Source organism: Carassius gibelio, chromosome A16 (genome assembly GCF_023724105.1).
Source record: "Carassius gibelio isolate Cgi1373 ecotype wild population from Czech Republic chromosome A16, carGib1.2-hapl.c, whole genome shotgun sequence".
NCBI lineage: Eukaryota > Metazoa > Chordata > Actinopteri > Cypriniformes > Cyprinidae > Carassius > Carassius gibelio.
The window spans coordinates 12,702,284-12,724,300 of NC_068386.1; the positions used below are offsets into that span (position 1 = coordinate 12,702,284).

The window sequence follows — 22,017 nt, forward strand, 5'->3', positions numbered from 1 at the left end:
ATTAGGAATGCACATTTACTTAGTTAGAATCACTGAACTTCATGTGTATTTGGAATTCTGCCAAAACAGCAGCTGGCTCAGGGACGGATCAATCCATCATGGTGTCAGATCAGTTTCTGATTTGGCAAACTGTAAGTAGGTCAGTCTATCATAAGGCTCTGTCATGACATGGCATTTCTGAAACTAAATGTCAAGAGTTCAGCTGGTTCAGGACATGCATATCTGCAATTTCTTGGTAAAGGTTGTGTTTTTGAAGTTATGTAGCCTATGGGACTGACTTACAAGTGTAATGTTCCTGCCAAATGCCCACTGCCTGATCGTTCACTCTCCTGAGAATACATTTGAAAGGTTTGTGGTCTGGATGAATGTTTGTCATGCTTTCCACAAAAATATTCCACATAAAATACTTCTTTAAATAACACACACATACATATACATATATATATATATATATATATATATATATATATATATATATATATATATATATATATATATATACATATATTATATATATATATATATATATATATATATATATATATATATACATATATTATATATATATATATATATATATATATATATATATATATATATATATATATATGTATATATAATATATGTGTATGTGCGTGTTATTTAAAGAAGTATTTTATGTGGAATATTTTTGTGGAAAGCATGACAAATTTCATAATTCTGTGATGAATGGTAAAAAGAATAGCATTTATTTGTTCTCATTTGGCATTATATATACGCTCTTCTAGATGAGACTTGAAATACTCACTGTTTTACAGTATCTTGCAGGGTAAGGTCTTCGGTCACTCTGGCAGATTATTTGATCTGGAAGAGGTGTGTTTGCATATACAAAACTAATAAAGATATCCAAAAGGTTTGCAGACACAGCCCTTATTCTCGTAACATTAATTCAGTACAAAAGTTTAAAAAAAAACGAGGTTTTAATCGTGGTTTTATCCAGTTCTCCGCATGGAGGCGCCAATCGGCAACAAACGCAAATGGTTGGTAACGTCTATGAAGTATCAAAACCACTAAATTTACAAATAAAATACACTATAGCTTCAAACAAAATCCATAAATAAACTTTATATCTGTATTGCACATGGCCTAAGGTGTGTGTTAATTGTCTGTAGATGTGTGGCGACTGAGATGATTGACGTGGAGCAGACTGATTTACTTGGACAGTTGACCGATTAACGTTAAATAAAGAGTCTTGCTTATTTTACTGTATAAATATTGGTCTTAACTGCAGCAAAACAAACTAACCTATAGACTGAATAAAGGACTTTGAACAAACTCCAATATGCCACCCAATCCAGCTCTGGGTGCATGCACGTCCTCGTCTAGAATGTAAGGTTGGTCAAATGTCTGATAGACTCTTTTTTTTTTATTTTTTCGTGTGCTCTTTAATTGTGTTGTGTTATCGCAGTAAATAGAGCTGTAAAAGCAGATTCAGCATCCTTTAATATGTATAAATACCTTTTATGTAATGAATCTTAAATATGAATATTTTCCAAACCTGTACTGCACTTTGTTTTAGATTTTTCGAAATCCGTAAACTCATTATCCGTGCTAATTTCCAGGTTTAAATTATATGTCGGACCCCACTGGAGATGAGTTTTGGCAGTATATAGTCATTCACACTAGTATTCACTTTCAGAAATTTGTTTTAAAAAGCAGTGCACTTGCTTTCACATTTCTATTTAGACCTACCAGACTCACCTATTCTCTCGCAGAGGCAAATATTTCATTAAAATATTCTGGAGCCTAAAATTAATTTAATACCCCCATTAATTGAGTGCTCATATGGCTGTATTGCTCTAAGCAGATGAAAGAAGTGTGTGCATGTGCTCTCGCTGCACATTGAGCGCTCAGTAAGCCTCTGGATGAACATGTGCGGATGGGGGGGGGGGGGGTGTATTACTGGTGTGTTAGTGCAGGGCTACAGATGGACGACACTGTTAAGATGTTATTATTCTTAGCTTGGCTCTGCATCTCATAACAGTTTGTTTGGTTCACGTTTTGGCAGAGGTCTAAACTGCCTAAAAGATGCACGCATGTGGTATAAGAACAGCGATCAGCTCCCATGTTCCTGTGTCTGTGATTTTTGGCTGTTACCATGACAACAAGTGTTGTTTGGGAGAGATAGAATCAGAGGTTGAGGATTGATCAGATGGCTAGGCGAAAAAGATCAATCTATCACTCACTCATCCATCCATCCATCTTTTTAGTCATAAGCAAAGGACCGATGCTCATCTGTCAATCCATCTGATCATCTTTTTCTATAGCTTGTGGAAAAGAAAGTGAAGGAATGAAGATCTTGTGTCTCTACTGACAAAAGCAAACCAAGTGGTGTAACATATTAAGGAAGAAGCAAAGTTATTAGTCCTAAATTGCATTGTATTGTTATTGTAAATTGAATTAATTGAATTTCACTGTCACTCACCATTATTCGGTAAAGCTTTATTTACGGTACAGAGTTGCCATATGTAAAGAATAAATTTCTACTCATTTCCTTGTTATTCTGAAATAAATACGACATGCTGCACTATGGGAATTAAAAGGGCAGGCCTTAAGGTTGACCATGATGTGCTGTTTTTAAGTCACATGATATTTGATTGTCCATCCCAAACTCTTTTTCCCACTGTCACCCTCACACGGAAGACACCTGTTAAAGTGCTCAGTATGGTTGCAGTTATTTCATTATTTCAAGTGTTTAATGTAGTAGTTGCATTTATGTATATATGTATTTATGTACTGTATATAACATTATTTTCAGAAAATGAATACAGCAATGTTTTATGGAAAGGGTCAATAGGAAGAGTGTTTGTGGATGAAGCTCAAAATTTGAGATGTTTTGGCTTGCTGAAGATTGATGCAAGCGACAAGTAGCACAGTGTGTGTGTGTCTGAGTCCAAAAATGGACACAGAACCCCCATCGGACGAGATCTGTCTAATATCAAACAAAAGGCATAACCATGTTTTTTTTAATATTACCCCATGACATATTTCACAGAACCCCCCACACACAAACGTTTTTATTCAGTGAGTGCACTCTCCTCTTGTTTTTGTGTGTTTGTCATTGGACGTTGCTTAGAGACTGATGAATGTGGAAGTAATATAAACATGAAGAGATACAGGCTGATAATTTATCAGAATGAGTTTAAGGCATCTCTAGTTTGTTAGTGTCTTTTTAATAGTAACATTGTCTCTTTCAAGATCTATTCTGAAACTTTATAGAAACACAAGAGAGACAATTATATAAGAATTACATAAGAAGCCAATGAACAAGTCTTTACTCATTACTATTATTTACTCTTGAATAAATATCCTTAATGCTTAAAAGCTATTTCCTGTGTTATCTTGTTAGCTAGTCTATTTATGGTTTTATATATTATTGTTACTATTAATATAGTTTACATACTAGCTTGTTTAAATGTGGATTTGTTCCAAAAAATGTTATAATAAAAAACAATATCTGGGTCAAAGTAGAAGTTTATTTACAGAATGAACAATTCCAGTTTTCTCCAAGTCAAATAGCCAAGAATGCTGTCGTTCTGTGATTTTTATGCCTTCTTCAGTGAAGCAATTACACTACAGAACTGAAGGGCATTTCATAGAACCTGACCTTTGACCTGCACAAGACATTTAAAAACAAAAAAATATCAAATGGAAAGTTTTTTTTTTACACATTTTATTTGATTCTTGGACAATAGGGAATAAATAAAATATTTCATTTTTTTATAGGTTTCATCCATATTAAATATGACAACATATTGTATACTCATATTGTATTGTGTACTTTGTACTAAAAATATTCCACAAAGATTCCAAGAAATTCCAAGAAAACACCCTTTGTGTTCCCTTTAAACACTAGGAAGCCAACAGATATATTTTTTTAAACTGAAAAAAAAAAGTCTTTTAAATATAAAATATTGAATATATTTGCCAGGCCACATTGTGAATAAGTTACTGTTAAAACTGTCAGAAGATGCAATTCTTGAACATGAATATTAAATGATAATAAAAAGTGTGTTTTAAAAATGCAGAACTGATTTACAAAATAAAGGGCTTTGTGTGTTGAGGGTCATGGATGTCAGTTTGCCTGGCTTGTGTTCCAAATAATGTTTGCAGTTGGCATGTTATCCGGACTCTAGAGTATTGCTTTACTCTCTTCAGGAGCGGCTGGACTCTGCTGATCGTTCTTCTTGATTCGGTAGAAAACAATGATCAGGAACAGAACTGGAAGGGGAAAAAAACAACAACATTCTCTCAGTTTGCTTCTTTTTACTCTTAAATATGAATAGAGCAAAATAAAACATATCAGTCTTACCGAGGAAGCCGAATATTCCTGCCAGGATGCCGATGGTGCCGCTCATGCCCAGTTTCCAGCTGTGAGCTCCTGGCTCGATGTAACAGTAGCCCAATTTAGTGCAGTTACATATACGCACTAAGAAATAGAAAGAGATATATCAGATTAGATGTCCTACCACATTGAAATGCAAGTCTTTGAGCGTGTTGAATGTTATATAAGAAATAAAGAGGAAAAAATTGTTTACCATCAAACCTTTGAGTGATACCCATCCCAGCATTGTCTTTGATGTTGATGGGAACAGTGGTGTCCAGATCATTTGGGGGCTTCTTCTTCAAAATCAGCTGCACTGAGGTTCCTGCCGATTCACAAACAGATTTATAAAATAAAATACAACAGTCAGATTGTATGTAGGCCAGTTTTTAAGGACTACTGTGATCTGCTCACCATCCAGAGGTTTGATCTCAAAGTTGGGTGACTTGCGGTTAATGGAGAAGGTGAAAGGCTCTCTGTAGGGGTCGGCATCCTTATCTACAGCAGTGAGTGTCAAGGGGGTCATATCCTGGACGCAGATGAAGCCCTGTGTCTTCTGGAGTTTGGGGTAGTTGTCATTCACATCCAGCAGATGAATATCCACCTTCATCTCATCCTCCTGCTTGTCTCCCTCTGAAAGGAACAGAAATAGATTGACCAGATGACACTCACCTGGAGTGAATCAATGCATTGGAGCTCTGTTGATTTATGACTCACCTGTCTCATAAGCAATAATTGTCAGAGAGATCTGCTCAACAGTCTCTCTGTCCAGAGCAGCTTTAGTCTTCAGCTCTCCAGAGTCAGCATCCAGCTCCAACCAGTTATGTTCATCTCCTTCCATCTTAAACCTGACAAACAGAACATTTACATCCAGGAATTGCATAAAATGCACAACTTTGCACAAACTTGGAATTCATTCAAGTTGATTGCTGCTGTCACTAAAAACATTCTAAAATGTATATGTAAATGTTTCGGTTCAGCATTAAAATAGTTTCACTTAAATAAGTATGCTAGTCATATAATTTGGAATTTGCATTGAATGTCAAAGCACTTATATTATTTGAAGTGCTTCTTTAGCACAAAAAAATACAAATTCATTTTATTCCAGCTAATGCTTAATCTAAAAGAAAAACTGTGACATTCCTTCGGGAATATGTGTTCTATTACTTTTATACGTTACAACAATTGCTGGAACAGAGCTCTCTCTCTTCAGTAAAGTCAAAAAGTAACAATCTCATCTCATGTATTATCTGATTATATAGGAGACACAATGTAAAGCATTACTTGATAGTCTTTCCCTCCGGATCCTTGGCTTCAGCTGTCATTATAACGGTTCCAACTGTGATGTTTTCTGGAACATTGACATCAATAGTGTCCACTTCAAACTCTGGAGGCTCGTCTATGTCCACCAGCTGAATGACAACAAATGTGGTGGCACTGTCATTATACTTCACCCCTTCGATCAGAGGCTCGGGATTACGGGCATCGATCTGAAGGTTGAAGACATTCTGGAGCTCGTAATCCAGTGGCTAAAGATAAAAAAAAAATCAATAAATTTAGACAGAAATGAAGACAGTTTTTGCATTTCAACATGTTCCCCATGAGTAAAGTCTTTTACCCGAGCGATGTAGACTCTGCCCTCTCCAGTGGCTTCATTAACCTCAACGGCGATGAGGTTATGTGGGTCTCCAGCAGTGATGAGATACTCCACTTTAGAGCTTCCTGTTCCTGGGTCATCTGCATCTGTGGCTTTGATGGTGAGCAAAGTGGTTCCCACTTCAGCCAGTTCAGGAACACTGTGGGTCCCATACTGCAACAAGGTGATTGTGAATCAGAGCAGAGATTTAGTATTCCATAATCCACAGGGAGAAAGAAAGTAATTTATGTAAGAAGTAAAATAAATATCTACATCTTTTTTCTCGAAGACAGGGATCTCGTTATTGATGTCGATGACCTTGATGATTGCTTTACATTCCGTGGAGTAATCTACAAACAAGTGCAAAAGTTAAGATCCACATTCTACATAAATTGTCATTTTCATTCATTTTTTTTTTTTTTTTTTACCTTTGTCAGACACACTAAAGGTGAGCTCATACTGAGGCACTTCTTTCCTTTGGAAGTTTTTATTTGCCACTTTGATTTCGCCATTGTTTTGGTTGATGGTGAACATGTTTCCAAATGGCTTGGGAGGCGTCTGGCTCAGGAGTCTGTAGTCTAAAAGTGAGTTCAGTGTGCCTTCCTCATCACTATCATGAGCGGGCAGAACACCAATTGGATTACCTAAACAAACATACAATAAAAAATCTCAAGATCAAAAATGATAGAAAATGGCAAAACAGAAGAAGGTTAGGGTTAGGTTTAGGAGTAGGCTTAGGGTATAGAATATACAGTTTATACAGTATAAACATTATTATGTCTTTGGAAAGTCACTTTGAAATATGAAAACACAACTGTGTGTGTTTATAAAGAGTCTCACATTATTACCTATGGGCTCATTCTCTTGCACCTCAAACACAGCTTTTTCACACACAGGAGGGTTATCATTCTCATCCTCAACTTGCACATGAATCTGCATGGGTTTTTCCAGCTCAACACCCTGAGCATCTTCTGCTATGACCACCAATGTGTACTAAAACACACACACACACACACACACACACACACACACACACACACGTGTCAGGATTAATATGCAACACTCAGATTTATATAATAAGTAATAAGGAGTGAAATATGTTGTAGGCCCTAATATAGTCTAGAGAATGATATTGGTCATTTTTCTCTTTCAGTTCAGTTTCTCATGCATTCCTATTCACCATATCTTTCTGTTCTCTATCCAGAGGAGTGGTAACATGGATTTCTCCATCTTGATTGATGGTGAAGGGGAAGGAAAGTCTTTCTTTCTGTACCAGCCTGTACAGTGCAGTGGGATCATTGGCACGCACCTATGACAATATAAATAAATAAAATACTGTAATTAATTATTTAAAATTCTAAGAATAAAATGAAAAGTACAGACACTGCTTACCATAACATAAAATTATTGTTTTTAAATCTACACTTACAGTGGCAAGATGAATAGGGTATTCCCCTTCCAAATTTTCTCTGAGGGTGATTGGTCCAGGGGTGACCCAGAGATTTTGAATGATAGCTATGTTGACCCGTGTCGTGCTGCTCAAAGCGTTCGTAGCTCCACCTCCTAAATCCTCTGCACGAACAATCAGCACATAGTCTGGATCCTGAAGAAGATTCGCTTCTCGTCTTTCTGTGAATATCAAAACAAACACTCATTTTTTATTACTGATTCTGAAATAATGAAGTAATGATTAATGACACACTGATCCATGTTGCTCATAGAGTGATGTTTCTGTTCTAGAGCCATTTGGGAAAAAAAAGCTTGCTGAAGGAAATATAGACCAAGTAACTCAATTTAAGGTAATAATTGCGAAGTAGTTAATATTAAACTATTGTTTATTGAATAGTTGACCACCCTTGCAGTTGTGCTCTAACCCTGAATCAGTTGAACCAATTGCTTTCCAAATGATTCAGAGCTCTTGAAAATAGCATACATACATATGGAATTGTAATCTAATATTGGAACTACTGCTCTAAAATAAAAGATTTATAAATGTTTCAAAGCTTTATTAAGGAGTGTTTTGAAGCATTCTTTATTATTGATCTGAGTATTAGCACAGCTGTGATTCTCCCATAATAAAACAATGTCAGTTCAGGAGTATTTGATGTAAGTCACTGTGGTGGTGGTCATCTTGTGGTGAGGTTCAGTCAATAAAATAGTATTTGACAGCTTGATATAAACTAATATACAAACTAATGAAGTGACAGGCCTGCAGATTTCTGTGGGTCACATGATGTTGGTTGATTTGGGCTGGTAATGTGGATGCTGAACGGTTAAGTAATCTAGGTTAAATCCAGCCTGATTTCTGAGACTACAGTAATCCGCACTGATGAGGGCTGAACTGCTTGAGCACAGTTAATGACTGTGGCACGTTCCACACACCAGAGTGAATGTCATCAGAGAAGTGGTCATTCATAGACATTCTGAGTGTGTCTGTGAGAGCACTGTAATCAGCGCTGTTCATTTCAGTCTTATTCTGAATAACATGTTCTGTTCGCCCTCATGCTCTCGTTTGCTCAAAGAAGATCACAGATGGAGGAGAGAGACACAGACAACCAGGAAAAAAGTTGCATTACATTTTTTTTATCCCAATATAGCTTTCAACATTGTTCAAACAATTGTATTGATTTTTTTTTTTTACCTTTAAATATCAATTTCAAAATTATTCTAATGGCTCCCTGACCTACTCTTCCCCCCAAATGTCTATTCTGTGTTTGCGTATAAGCTCGGTGAACGGGTACAAAATCTGCGAAAAGGGTGGATTGCTTTATGGCAGCAACAAAAACATATGTACAGCTATCCTCTGTAATTATGACAGTGATATATTTACAAGTTCCACTCAGTTAACTGTAGGGAGCTCCAATGTCGCAAAAATAAACACAACTACATACAGTTGCTTTAAATAACATGATCACTCTGTGCATTTCTGTATGTTCTCACCAGCACGTTCAATGCATTTGTAAAAGGGGTTATTCTCCAGAGGTATGTTGTTCCTTGGGATACAGTAGTCCTCAAACTTCTTCTTCAGGACTTGAGGACTGCCATGGACCTCATCTTGGCTGTACCTTATAGTAGGCCTGGCCTTTAGAAATTCTGCTCCTGCAAAGCAACAGAAAGACAAATTTTCATCTTCTTTAAAAAAGAAATACTGATTTGGCACTCAACAAACAACATAATCAAAACTAACTTGTAAAATAATAACATATGGACACTTGGGTCTTTCTGTGTATTTTTGACGTACCTTCCTCTGTTATAAAGATTTCTGCATTATCCGGGTTAATGCCAAAGTAAAAAACTTTTCCAGGATTTGGGATTTGGTTCACAATACTGTATCTCAGTTGGGCATTTATTGTGCTGGGATCATCTGCATCAGTAGCAAACACCTGCGTGAATGGAACTCCTGCACGCACACAAAATGAAAAGTACAAATAATAGCGTGTTAATTTATTTATTTATTTTTTGACCAAGTTATAGCATCCTTTGATAATGTGTGTGTTTCTCACCTGCAGGTGAATGCTCTCTAACACGGCCATCATACTGGTTCTCACCAAAGACAGGGGGATTGTTGTTGACATCTACGACTTGCAACACAACTGAATAAGGCCCATCAAGGGTTTCACCATCTGCTGAACGTGCTTCAATCTGAGGAAAAAAATCACATTAAGAATGGTCAATAGAATGTCATCATACTGTTTGCAACTTTATATGTCTTGCCGTGTGACGTTATACTCCATATTTTTTAATTAATATGATATATTGTTCATTTATATAATTTATATAATACAGTGATTAAAATGGTGAAACGTGAGCAGGACTTTGTGCTTTTTGCATACAAGAAAAGAACAATGTAGCGATTTGTATTATTTCATAATGCAATAATGGATTACATCTAGATGGTGGCTTTTCCCAGGGCTCCATTCCAGAAACTGCTCCAGGAATAGCCAGCCGTCTGAAGAGACACTGATCTTTCCTTCAGTCTCTCCGCTTATATGGTATGATGAAACACCTTCCACTGCAGATGTAAACTGAACAAAGAAAACATTTCTAGAATATTTTCAATCGATCCATTCAAAAATATCACTGACACTACACACTGGAGATGTTCTAACAATAAACATTATGTCTGTCTTCATAACTAACCCGTCTATCAAAACTAACCCTTAAAGCACAAAAACGGAGCCTATGGTACCTTGTAAATGGCATAGGGCACAGGTGTAGCCTCTGGCACATCTAAAACTAGATGTCCTAATGGCCCCATTTTGTCCTCCAGACCAATCCCATGAGCCTGAGGGAGAGAGAAAAATGATGTTTTCACGTTATTTTATCACGGTATTATCGTTATACAGCATTATCACAGTATTGAAATTTATTCATAATACATATAACAGGTTTCATATTTTTTTTCTTATAACAAAAATAACTATGCAATAAAACAATAAAGAAAAATATATAAAGTTAAAGTTTTACACAGAATAAAGGGCAAAAGAACTATAAAAACCAATAGGTATTATATTTGCAACAGAAGTTATTCATCTTTGTTAAAGAAATAAATAAAAATACAACTCTTAGTTCATGTTAGCTCATTAAATAACACAGTTGCAACTTTTGATTTTAGCAATGTGTTATATATTGAATACATAAGATGAATGAATGTTCAGAAGAATTTTTCATTGGCAGTTTATGTTAACTAATGAATTAATAATGTTAACTAATGAAGCCCTAATGTAAAGTGTGAACGAACGATAAAGAATCAAAACACTTTCAAACAAAATCTAGGTATGTTTTAATCCAGATTAAAATGTAAAAAGTGTTAAAATAAATAGCCTATTAAGTCAAATATTTAAGTATTTGGCGCTGTGATGAACACAATAGCGAATCCACAAACTTAAATGGCTACTTAAATACATTTTAGAAATTAGAGCAGCTTCTTTATTTATGGAGTTTCCAGAGTAAAGGCTGCATTTTCTGCTGTTTAGCGCCATCTGCTGTCAGAGAGTGAATATGCTTTCATTCAGTGTGTCTCTCACGTGTTCCCCCATGTACTTCTCATGCGTGCTTGTTTACATCAGAGCACATGCTTGTCTTTTAAGCAGCATACAGCGGTGTTGTGCATTTTTACCAGTTGATGGGAAAGTATTCTTAAAATGCATTCCAAATTCGGAATAATTTGTAATATATAATTATTCACAGTGTTTAGAAGTGCTCACGATAACAATACCATGCATATTCATTACCATGATATATGGCATTAGTAATGCGACATTACGTAATACCAGCACGCCTACTTTGAAGGTTGCTGAATATTTGTCCATTTCTGTGGAACTTTCCGAATGAATCCAGGCTACATGACTGTGTTTCAGGTCTTTTACTGACTGAATTTGAATTTATTGAAAGGATAGCCCATTGAGATGTGGCATCTCATTTTCAAGGGGGTCCAGAAACAAAAAGAAACAAAATGGGCAGAGAAATGAACTTCAGCACAGTTACTCATTTATGGACTGAATAAAAGATCCTAAGGACACTACAAGGTCATACTTACAATGCTGACGAGAAAAGTCAAGGGTAGCAAATGTGCACCTCTCATGGTCCCGGGCAACAAAACCTGATGGAAAAAACATGTGAAACACTGCCTTTTATTAAAATTGCCTTTATTATACTTACTGCAAAAGCAATTGTAATTTACAGCAGTGATTTTTATTTGACAAATAACTTAATGAGATGATTATTCCCTGACATGATGGCCACTGTTGTGCAAACTGAGCATAAAGTGGAGCCACATGGTGTGACAAAAGCCTAATTATAAACTGCCTAGTCAGGAAATAGAGCCATCTGCTTCTTTAATGTTAAACTTCAGTCAATGATTATTAGCAAAACGTACTATTCAGTCAGCTGTGACTAATATTTTAAAACATTACAAATATTTCAGCAATAGTTAAGATCCTTTCCTACATGTACAGAAATTCCCTTTTTGATTTCTCCCTCTATTCTCTCTAATTAATGTGTATTTTGTCAGTCCTTCTGTGCATCTCATATGCATAAAAATAGAGCATGAGCTGGATTTGAATGTAACATCATGACTCTCGTCATGCAGCACAGTGCACGTGTATTTTTTCTTTTTTTTCTTTCATGAATCGCAGCCCGTAAAAAGGTTATGTAAAGGTCACTTGGCATTCAAGCGTGGGCTGCGCCTCTTGTGCCAGACAGCGCTGACTTTCTGCGCATGTGTGTTTATCAGATTTTATCAGACAGTTTATCAGATTTTACAATGTCTGCACTCACAGTCATATAACAAAACCGAGACTTTTTATACAGATTAAAAAATTATGTACATGTGGATCCACACATCTGAGAAGAGGGAGGGACCAAAATATGTATAAAATGTAATACATATATATATATATATATATATACACACACATATATATATATGTATATATATATATATATATATAAAATATAATGCAAAATAAATAATAGTGACCGTTTTTTGCCTGTTTTCTCTGAGAGTGTAGCAACTGTTATACATTCAGCGAAACAGTATAACATTTTTTCATTTCAGGATTTAGATGAACAATGCAATATCAATTAATTCTCAGATTAAACATTAGCTTTGTCAATTGAAGATTTTGCTTTGTAAAACCCAAAGAAGTATTGGTTTCTCAGTTTAGCATATCTTAGCCGCATCATTCAGTTAAGCCAACATGGGGCGATTATTAAACACATGGTAAATGAAAGTAAGTTGCAGATCACAGATCAATAAAGGAAGTTGTATCCAGGTGTAGCTCCATTTATCTAGATTTATCAACAGATTTATCTAAATAACCAGTAAACAGATTGTTTATCTGATCACACACATCTGTGTGAAAAGATAAAGATCTCTAGATAAATCTGCTTGTGTCGGTGGCAGTCTGTAGATTAAGCTGTGTCAGCAGTTTTGCTGAAATATTATTTTAGAATAAGCTGTAAGGTTTAGTGCTTTAGTGATACTGGACTTTTATTTCAGTTATATCTGTGGGATCTATTGTGAAAGACAGACACGCCTTGAGACAGATGTGACACAAGGTGACATTGAAGTTAATGTGACCTCTGATACTTTAGTTCTTCTCTTTAAAACTCTTGATCGACCCAATATACAGATAAACTGGCTGATATTATATACATCCGTGTTAATATATTTAACGAATCAGGACGTTCTGGTGCTCAAGCTGAAATCAATACTCATGTTCTATGTTATAAATATCAGCTCAACCAATTATAAGACTGAGACTAAAGTAAATGTGACCATTTTCATTCATAATTTTGGGACTTTTCCAACTAAAAGTGATTTAAATCAAAACTGTGATATTCAAACAAGATATAAAAATGCAATGACAGGCTTTAAAAGTTTCTAGTGGAACAAAAGGCCTAGGCTAGTGACCTCTGGTGACATTCTGACAGAGCAAGATCCAAAAAATATCAGATACATTTGTTTCTCGAGCAAATATGCTCATAAATAAGTTTACGATGCTACAGCAAGTTTCGATACCTTTAAATGCCCTTCCGTATAAGCTGGTCAACACCCTTCTGAAAGCTCTGAGCAAAGTCAAACAAGATCATAACCAATCGTACGCCTCGAAAGCTACGTTGTAATGCAAATTACATCATTATCTAGCAACATATCCTTTCAAAATCATCCTAAACTCAAAGAAGACAACTAAGAAGAAGTAAAAGAAAGGATAACAGACACAGACCTGTCAGCAGGGCTCCTCTCCTCAAAAGACTAAGTGTTTCAGTCTTGAAGTGCTTCCTGTTTAAGTCAAAGTTTAACTCCGCTTTATTGAGTCTAATCATTATCTACTGATTCACTGCTCAGGGGAGTGGACTGTAAATTTAAAGCATCTTATGATACTGTTTGGCGAAATAGTATATAAGATGTGTTCAAGTGTAAACAACAAAAATGCATCAAAAATCCTCCTTTGTAATCAGAGGCCGAATGTCAATAATTTCTATGCAAGATGATACGGAACAAAGGGACAAAGCAGAATTCTGAGGAGTAGCTTGGACAAAAAGAGAAAATAAATCAGAAAACAAGCTGTGTGTGTGACAGATGAAAATCACTGTACATTCATAGAGAGTCTAAAGATCACCTTCACAGAGCTGTGTGCTCGCGATCTTGAGTAATACAAGCCTACGATCTTTGATCCTTGATCTTTTGACAGACTCTGGCTTGGTTGTGCTCCATGTTTCTCAGTTTTGTCTCATACTGGAAATGAATACATCTGCAAGAACTTCTGAGGTATTCAACAGTGTCACCTAAAAATAAACGTTATTTACTTATCCTCATGATGTTCTGTTCCAAACTTGCAGGGCTTTTTTTCTTCTGTGGAACACAAGGTTAAAGGCACCTTGAGTGGTAGTTACCCAAGAAGTTCCCATGGTTTTCCATTGACTAATTATTACGCAGCCGTATCAGCATAATGGAGAGAAGTATAGAGGGTAAAGGTTAAGATTAGGAATGTGCTACTTAGTGCAGGCATTAGTATTGAAACAGAGAAACCTGTGGCTGCAGATATGAATTATTATACTGAAGTTGACCACATTTTCAGTACCACTTCAACTCTGTTAGTGTAACTTGAAGTTTCAATGAGTCGTCCAGCTGCCTCATGCATAGTGGAGCTGGCAGGAAATGGCCTTAAAATAAGCAATACCTGACAATCTGACACACTCCATGTGTGCAGCAAGTATTCATAAACAAACAGGCAACACAGCTGACTAAATAGCTTCAGTCTTACACAGTTTTAACACATACACATTCACAATCATTCACACAGCAGTGATCACACAGCTGATGAAGGTGTCATTAATTTGTCCTTCTCACCTCTGAAAGGAAAGTAAGAGGAGTGTTTCTGAATAACAGGAACTATTACACACATATATTCACCAGTAGGACTGAGGCTGTAATAAACATATCTTATCTGTGAAATATCTTTAAATACAAAATGCATTATACATAAATATTAACATATTAAATATCATGAGATCTAAATTTGGTAACACTTTATAATAAAGACCCATTAGGAAAATGAGCAATAGTTTGTTACAGTATTAATTCAATCTTTGTTAACATTAAAATTGTGGGATTCGATTTTAGTTTGTTCACCGGATGTTGAAATTAACATCAACTAGGAGAAATAAAGCTTTAAAAAATATGTTTCATTGATTGTAACTATGTAAAATTAACATTTTACGGCGTTATGATGAATCTTATAATAACAAGCTTACTTGATTAGTGACCCAGAAACAGGAAATGTTAAACCTTTCAATCTTTTGCGTTTTACCTTTTGGTGTTCCTTTGTGTTACATTTGTCAAAATCTTTAAAAATAATTAATTTCCAGTATTAATTAAGATATTAAATCCCAGACTTTGACTGCATATTCAGACTTTTGGACATTACTGCTTAATTGTAAATTGGTTGAAAACATATGATTTACACCTGAATAAAAGGATAATTTGTGCATAATGGACAGGGGAAAGCATGTACAGCCTCTGTAAAGCTATAATCCCATAATAAAATACTTCCATGTGTACAAGAACAGCTGGTGTATGTTTTAATCAAGGTTGATGAATTTCTGTTATGATAAACTTCAGAGAAATCCCAGCTGAAAACATAATACTATAGATATGTGCTAAAAGTGCTTTTTCGCTTTTCTGGATGTGTGCACTTTCAAAAAGACCAAAGTATTTCAGATTTATCATAAACAAACTGCATTTCATTTATTTTGAATGCTACATGCTCAAACTGAGCAAAAGCTGGACAAAACGCTTTCACACACACAAGGTACGACAAAGAGGACTCACATTTCAAAAGCAGATCCATCATGAAAATCATACAAAAGTAAAAGGATTACTTTTAATTTGTTGGGGTTCCCACAAAAACCTGTTTGTATTTCATGGCTTCTGAAATGTTTGGAGGACGACGGGTAACACTAGAGCGTTCTGTCCTTCACAGAGGGAGCGAGAAGCCTGTAATCAATGCTCTTCTACAGCACAGTCTAATATAGACATCCATGGCTTTCTTAAAAATCACAAAATGGGAACAAAACCAACATATGAACAAGATACTTTCCCAAAACTCCTTATAATACACGTTCAGAGGTATTCAAAGTCTACACTATACACTCATCAGGTCATGACATGATTTGGACTTGAGTTTAAAGGCTGCTTGCTTGTTCTTCTTAGCAATAATTCTGTTAATGAAACGCTTGGCTTTCTTTGGGAGACTCTCTCTGCGCTTTTGAAGAGAACAACATCTGCTGAGGGTCTCTGTGCTGTCTCTTTGTAAACGGAGCTGGCGAATGATGCCCTCAAACATCGGCCAGACGTTGTGTTGCATTGCTGCTGACGTCTCAATGAACTTACAGTCAAAGACAGCAGCAGATGAACGGCCCTCTGAAAAATACAAAATTAAATAGTAAACGAAAATTCTCAGTGATCTAAGTTTTACTATTTAAATTCAGAATCACTTACCACTAATGGACACTTCTCTGCAGCGAACCAGGTCACATTTATTGCCGACGAGGATGATAGGAGTGCGGTCGTCTCCACACTGACTCCGAAGCTGAATACGAAGATCTGCTGCGCGAAGGAAGCTTGAACGATCTGTTATGGCATAAACTATAATGAAAGCATCTCCTGTCTGCAAACAACGCTCCTGCGTCCAGCTGTCCTCATCCTGATGGAAACAGAAATCAGGAAGTCTTAGAACCTCCAATCATCAAAGTATATTAATATAAATTGCTGATGAGCTAAAGGTGTTACCTGTGAACCCCACATGTCCAGTAGGGTAACGGTGGCCCTCTCACCATCTACTGTTATTGTCTGATCAAATACTTCACCTGAGAACAATAAAAGGGTCAAAGAGTTGAAACATGGTTTTGAATAGTGGCCATAGCAAAGATTTACAAAATTACAATCTGATTTACTTTGAGTAGTCTACACACATTATAGCATATACAGTAATAATAATAATAATAAATAATAATAAATAATAAGTAAATGAATTATATATATAATATATATATAAATGTATAAAATAAATATTTATTTATTTTAAGTTTTCGGTGCAATCTGATCCCCAAACTTGTTGTATAAAAATAATGTATTCATCAAATGATTTCGCATAATATTTAATTCATATGTTAAGTTTGCATTGCAAATTCCCTTAAAACTGTTTTTCTCTCTTTCTTACCATGTAGCTACCAGAGTTTGCAAGTCCCTGGTCTGTTTCTAAACGTTTATTCATTCATTCATTCATTAATAAATATTTCAAAGTAGCTTAAACATTTAGCCTACATTGCAAAGAATTGTAGCCTACATTCAAAAAAGCCTTTTATTTAGATTTGCGCAATTTCATTAATAGTAAAATTACATCAAACTGAATTGAATAATCATTTAAGCAAGGATTATTCAATTCAATGGAATTTTAGCCTAGGCTACTATTAATAAAAACTTTTTTTTTTAATTGTAGCCTACTTTTATAAACTCAACCTTTTGTTTTGACCTCCTACATTCTACATCCTAATTCTACACAAGTGACCTTTGCATGGCTCCTTGTGAGTTTCTGAAATGTTGAATTGCACGATTATGATTGAAAACCCGTTTTGTTGAAATGATGAATACTTGGGTTAATAGCCTAAATATAATCGCCATAAACAGTCTTAAACCCAAATCACAATCTGAAAGAAGGACGTCACTGCAGCCAAGTGATTTCTTGAGATAGTTGATGTGTCTGTGAAGTCTGAATAAAAAGCCCCAGTTTAACTCCAGTTAATAGTTCACATACCTCCATATAACTCGCACTCGCTGCCCATGCTGTCCGATGCTCCGGCGAATATACTCGCGAGCGCGGACTTCCCGACGCCGTGGTCTCCGAGCAGGACAACAGTGAACGGTCCAACCGAAGCTGGAGTCGCAGACTCGGTGGAGAGAGCGGAGTCTGAAGAGGCGGACGAGCAGGAACTGGACCTGGACATACCGATGTCGGAACGCGAGAAAGCATCGCTCAGCAGCTGTCCTCCGTCCGTCCCGCAGATGCTCCACCGGTGCAGGTGATGCTGAACGCGGATACTGTGGCGCCGCATGCTCGCCAGCAGAGTCATTTGTGCAATTCGACGACAAACACTCGGTTAAACGACGGGTGTTTCTGTGAATGTGACTGAACAAAGAATTAACGGACTAAATCGGACGCTCCAAATTGTGCTCCAATAGTAACTCCAGTCCCAACTAGCAGAAACCTGCTCAACAAGGTCGAATTGCTCTTGGCTTCTTTGTTTTCAATTAAGCACACCTGACTGAAGATTGGTGCTGTTTACCCTGGTAATCCTGTACGTCTATATTTTGCGCAGTAATGTGGTTTGAGCTCTCAGTGCAGTTCATGGTTATATTAAGGTCTCAGAATCAGTGAGGATTTCCTTGACGTCATTTCTCTCTCCCAATGAGCTGCAGCGGGTCTTTCCTTGGCAGCAGGCTGGGGCACCGTCTCAAAAGAGTGTGGCCGTGATTTTGCCAAGGAAGACATGTTTCTAGAACAACATTATTATCCAAAAATATATATTTAACCCAGTCCCTACCCCTAAATCTAACCCTACCCATAATTATTCCTAAAATCAGAGGGAAATGGTAGCTGATTAACAAGGGTTGTAAGCACCTATTGTAAGCCTAAAACAGATATGTCCTGAAAAGTTCTATCTCCTGACATCCTGACATGCTGGTTTTGTCTTGACCTAACGGCTAAAACACACACCAGTTATACAATCGAATCCTCTCATGATAACATAAAAGTACACGATGCAAATAACAGATTGATTGCGCAGTGTATAGAGAGATGAATTGGTCATAACATAACTTTGAGAGATCTAAATAAACAGAGTGACAGCTTATTAGTGATTATGAATTGAGCCGATTTGTGAGTTTTCTAATCCATTCAAAATGCAGAATCAAAAACATGCTGCAAAAAAAGTTTGGGGAATGACATTCACAAATTTACGCAGGATTCAATCTCGAAATAGCTGTGATTGAAATAGCGATAGCAATGGATTGGACAAAATATGTGAAGATGTGCATTAAGACCATATAGAGCATCCTCACTGATTTCAGAAACACCCCCAGTGACTTATTTCTGGAACTGGGCCTGGTTGGTATGCTTTTTTTGCATAACGGTATACAAAAACAACAAAAATCCAACCAGAACATTAACCAAGGTTCTGAAACTGAAAGTGACGTGACATTCAGCCAAGTATGGTGACCCATACTCCCATACTCAGTGCTCTGCATTTAACCCATCCAAAGTGCACACAAACAGCAGTGAACACACACACACACACACACACACTGTGAACACACACCCAGAGCAGTGGGCAGCCATTTATGCTGCGCCACCCAGGGAGAAGTTGGGGGTTCGATGCCTTGCTCAAGGGCACCGAGGTCATGGTATTGCTGGCCCGAGATTCAAACCCCACAACCCTAGAGTTAGGAGTCAAACTCTAACCACTAGGCCATGACTTCCCCCTAAGAATATTCTGAGAAATATTCCCTGTTATTTGGGTCTTTATGTCTAAAATGTTGCACAGACCAACCGGATAAAGTAAACTGTGGGTGGCATTGTCAGTGACATTATGCAACTTTGATTAGTGTGTTGGTTGGCATAGTAAAACATGAGGCCAGTTTAAAGCAGGACACCTAGGCAGGACAGTAGATCCTATCAGTGACCCTTTTCAGGACAACTAATCACATTTGGTATAGACACAGACACACAAAATAAGACATTCTCAGTTGTTAGTTTTCTGGTCTGGTACAGCGAATAATATATACAAAAAAGTTTTTTTTTTCTTTTTTTTAAATTAAGTTCTACCAGACTTCTACCAGAAAGCAAATCACAATTTGAAACTAGCTGTAACACTAACATCATAACATCAAGACTTGCATGCAAACACCAATCCAAAGGAGATCAATGTGACAAAAACTGAATTAAATTAAGACTAAAGTCTCATTAGGCTACATCAGTCTTTTAAATTCTACATTCGTGCAAACAAATCAAGGGTCCGAAGCTCATGCTCTCTATTTCACACGTGCACAGAAACACATACCAAGATACAGATTACATTCACACTGCTGCTCAAAGAGGGACAAGTGACAGATTATAATGAGTTATAAATGTAATTGCTGGATTATAATGACTGTTTCTATATTCAGAATTGATATAAATTAATGGATTGGATGGATAAGAGAAATCACAGCAGAGTGCTGGATTACCCCCTTCATTCATTCACTTCTCTAAGAGCGGATCAGAAATAGGCCATAAGAGATCAGAGAGGGTCAGAGAAATAAATGGTGCTTTACAGATAATATGCATGACTGATGCACCACCAACATAACTAAAAGCAACAAGGTATTTTAGGTTGTGATGGCTGAAAAGGCTTATCAGTCTGGAACTTTTTCAAAAGTGTTTGAGCAACAACATTTGCAAAAAGGGATGGAAATGGGTTAGTGCAATTGGTTTTATGGTGATGCAGTTAAGGGTTGTGTTAGGTTAGTGCTATGGCCATGTGACCTGAGCTGAGTACTGATCCCAAAGCAGTAACTGCAGTAACTGGAAGGAATGAAAAGGTGTTCATTTGGACCATGTCAAATGCTATTTTAAAGCATTCAAGAAGAGATGTTCCCCTGGATGTTCAACTCCGACCATTTATCATAATTCTATAAATGACGGTTATTTGTTTCTTTTTTACATGTTCATTTTTTAATTATTCCTTATATTTTTATCACTGCATGAATTCAGCTGTTGACATACCTCTGGTTCACTTCAGGTTGTTACATCTTAATGTATAGTATAAAAAAATCTACACTAAATACACACAAAAAATGTAAAACTATTATCCAGATTTATTTTTCACTTTATGTAAGTTTTAAATTTTTGTGTATTTACAATATATTACATATTTATTATTATGATGAACATAGGTTCAAAAAAAGTATTATCCTGAAAATATTAACATTATGTGAAATTACGTTAAGCTTACTATTTACATGCACAGAAATATTACTCTTTCAACACTGTTAATAAGAATTGTTTTCTGAGTGCCAGCATATTAGAATCATTCTGAAGGATCATGTGACACTGAAGACTGGAGTAATGATGCTGAAAATTCAGCAGAAATAAATTCTTACAGACCAATATAATATGCACATTTGTAATACACTTAGCATTGCCATATATATATATAGCGGTACGTGTATTCGTTCCGGACCGTTTTGGTACAGGACTTTCGGTCTGGTGCGCGTGTGTACCGAATGACGAATGCAATATTTTGTGTGCGGAACATATGTACATTTTCGTGTTTCCAAAAGAACATATTCCGCCCTGCAGCTGATTTTAAGGCCGGTGACACACTGGCTGCGTGGCGTTTCTGCTGCGTGTCAGTTGTGTGACGCCTGCTTCGCGTTTTCTGTGTCTTTACACACCAGAATCGTGCCTGACACGGCGCTGGCGCACTGCTCCTTTTGTAGGTGACATAGAGGGAGACGGCCGACAGACCTGGATCTTGTCTTCACGACAACAATATCTATACTTCATGTTGAGCATAAATATAAAGCCTACTGATAAAGGACACTGTCAACAGTATTGACGGCAAAATAGACTATGTTTGACAGGTGCAATATGCCAGTGTGTCATCGGCCTAAGGTTTTCAAAAGGCATCATGCGAGTGTGAACATCACTACAACTAGGAAAAAATGATTGTAATTCAAACGCAGCTCCCGTCGGCATTTAAACAGACCTTTGCTCTTAATTCCAATCGGTCCAATGCAATAACGAAATCTGAGCAGGTCTAAAAACTGAAACTGTTGATGCTGCACTTTATTCTTTGGAAAAGTTATATATATATTTTAAATATGAGCAGGCCTACAAGCTGGGATTGGTAATGCTGCACTGTAATCATAGTTATTTATTTATATTTTCCATTATATTTTATTATATGATAT

The 22,017-nt window shown here is 36.5% G+C and overlaps 2 protein-coding genes across 2 annotated transcripts; both read right to left on the reverse strand.

Annotated features, from left to right (window-relative positions):
• Positions 1 to 3,497: 3,497 nt before the first annotated feature.
• Positions 3,498 to 13,814, reverse strand: LOC128030631 (cadherin-17-like). The gene is made up of 19 exons (XM_052618418.1): positions 13,730 to 13,814; positions 11,539 to 11,601; positions 10,189 to 10,284; positions 9,887 to 10,024; positions 9,503 to 9,641; positions 9,241 to 9,399; positions 8,940 to 9,098; positions 7,429 to 7,628; positions 7,180 to 7,308; positions 6,848 to 6,992; positions 6,428 to 6,643; positions 6,273 to 6,349; positions 5,982 to 6,173; positions 5,648 to 5,892; positions 5,081 to 5,211; positions 4,778 to 4,996; positions 4,578 to 4,688; positions 4,352 to 4,468; positions 3,498 to 4,260 (listed from the first exon to the last, which is right to left on the reverse strand). Exons 2-19 carry the CDS (start codon positions 11,581 to 11,583, stop codon positions 4,172 to 4,174), a joined length of 2,607 nt encoding a protein of 868 aa, XP_052474378.1. The 5' UTR covers positions 11,584 to 11,601; positions 13,730 to 13,814; the 3' UTR covers positions 3,498 to 4,171.
• A 1,913-nt stretch (positions 13,815 to 15,727) lies between these two features.
• On the reverse strand, positions 15,728 to 18,449 carry LOC128030657 (GTP-binding protein GEM-like). The gene is made up of 4 exons (XM_052618460.1): positions 17,822 to 18,449; positions 16,798 to 16,874; positions 16,507 to 16,711; positions 15,728 to 16,428 (listed from the first exon to the last, which is right to left on the reverse strand). Exons 1-4 carry the CDS (start codon positions 18,135 to 18,137, stop codon positions 16,151 to 16,153), a joined length of 876 nt encoding a protein of 291 aa, XP_052474420.1. The 5' UTR covers positions 18,138 to 18,449; the 3' UTR covers positions 15,728 to 16,150.
• Positions 18,450 to 22,017: the final 3,568 nt, after the last annotated feature.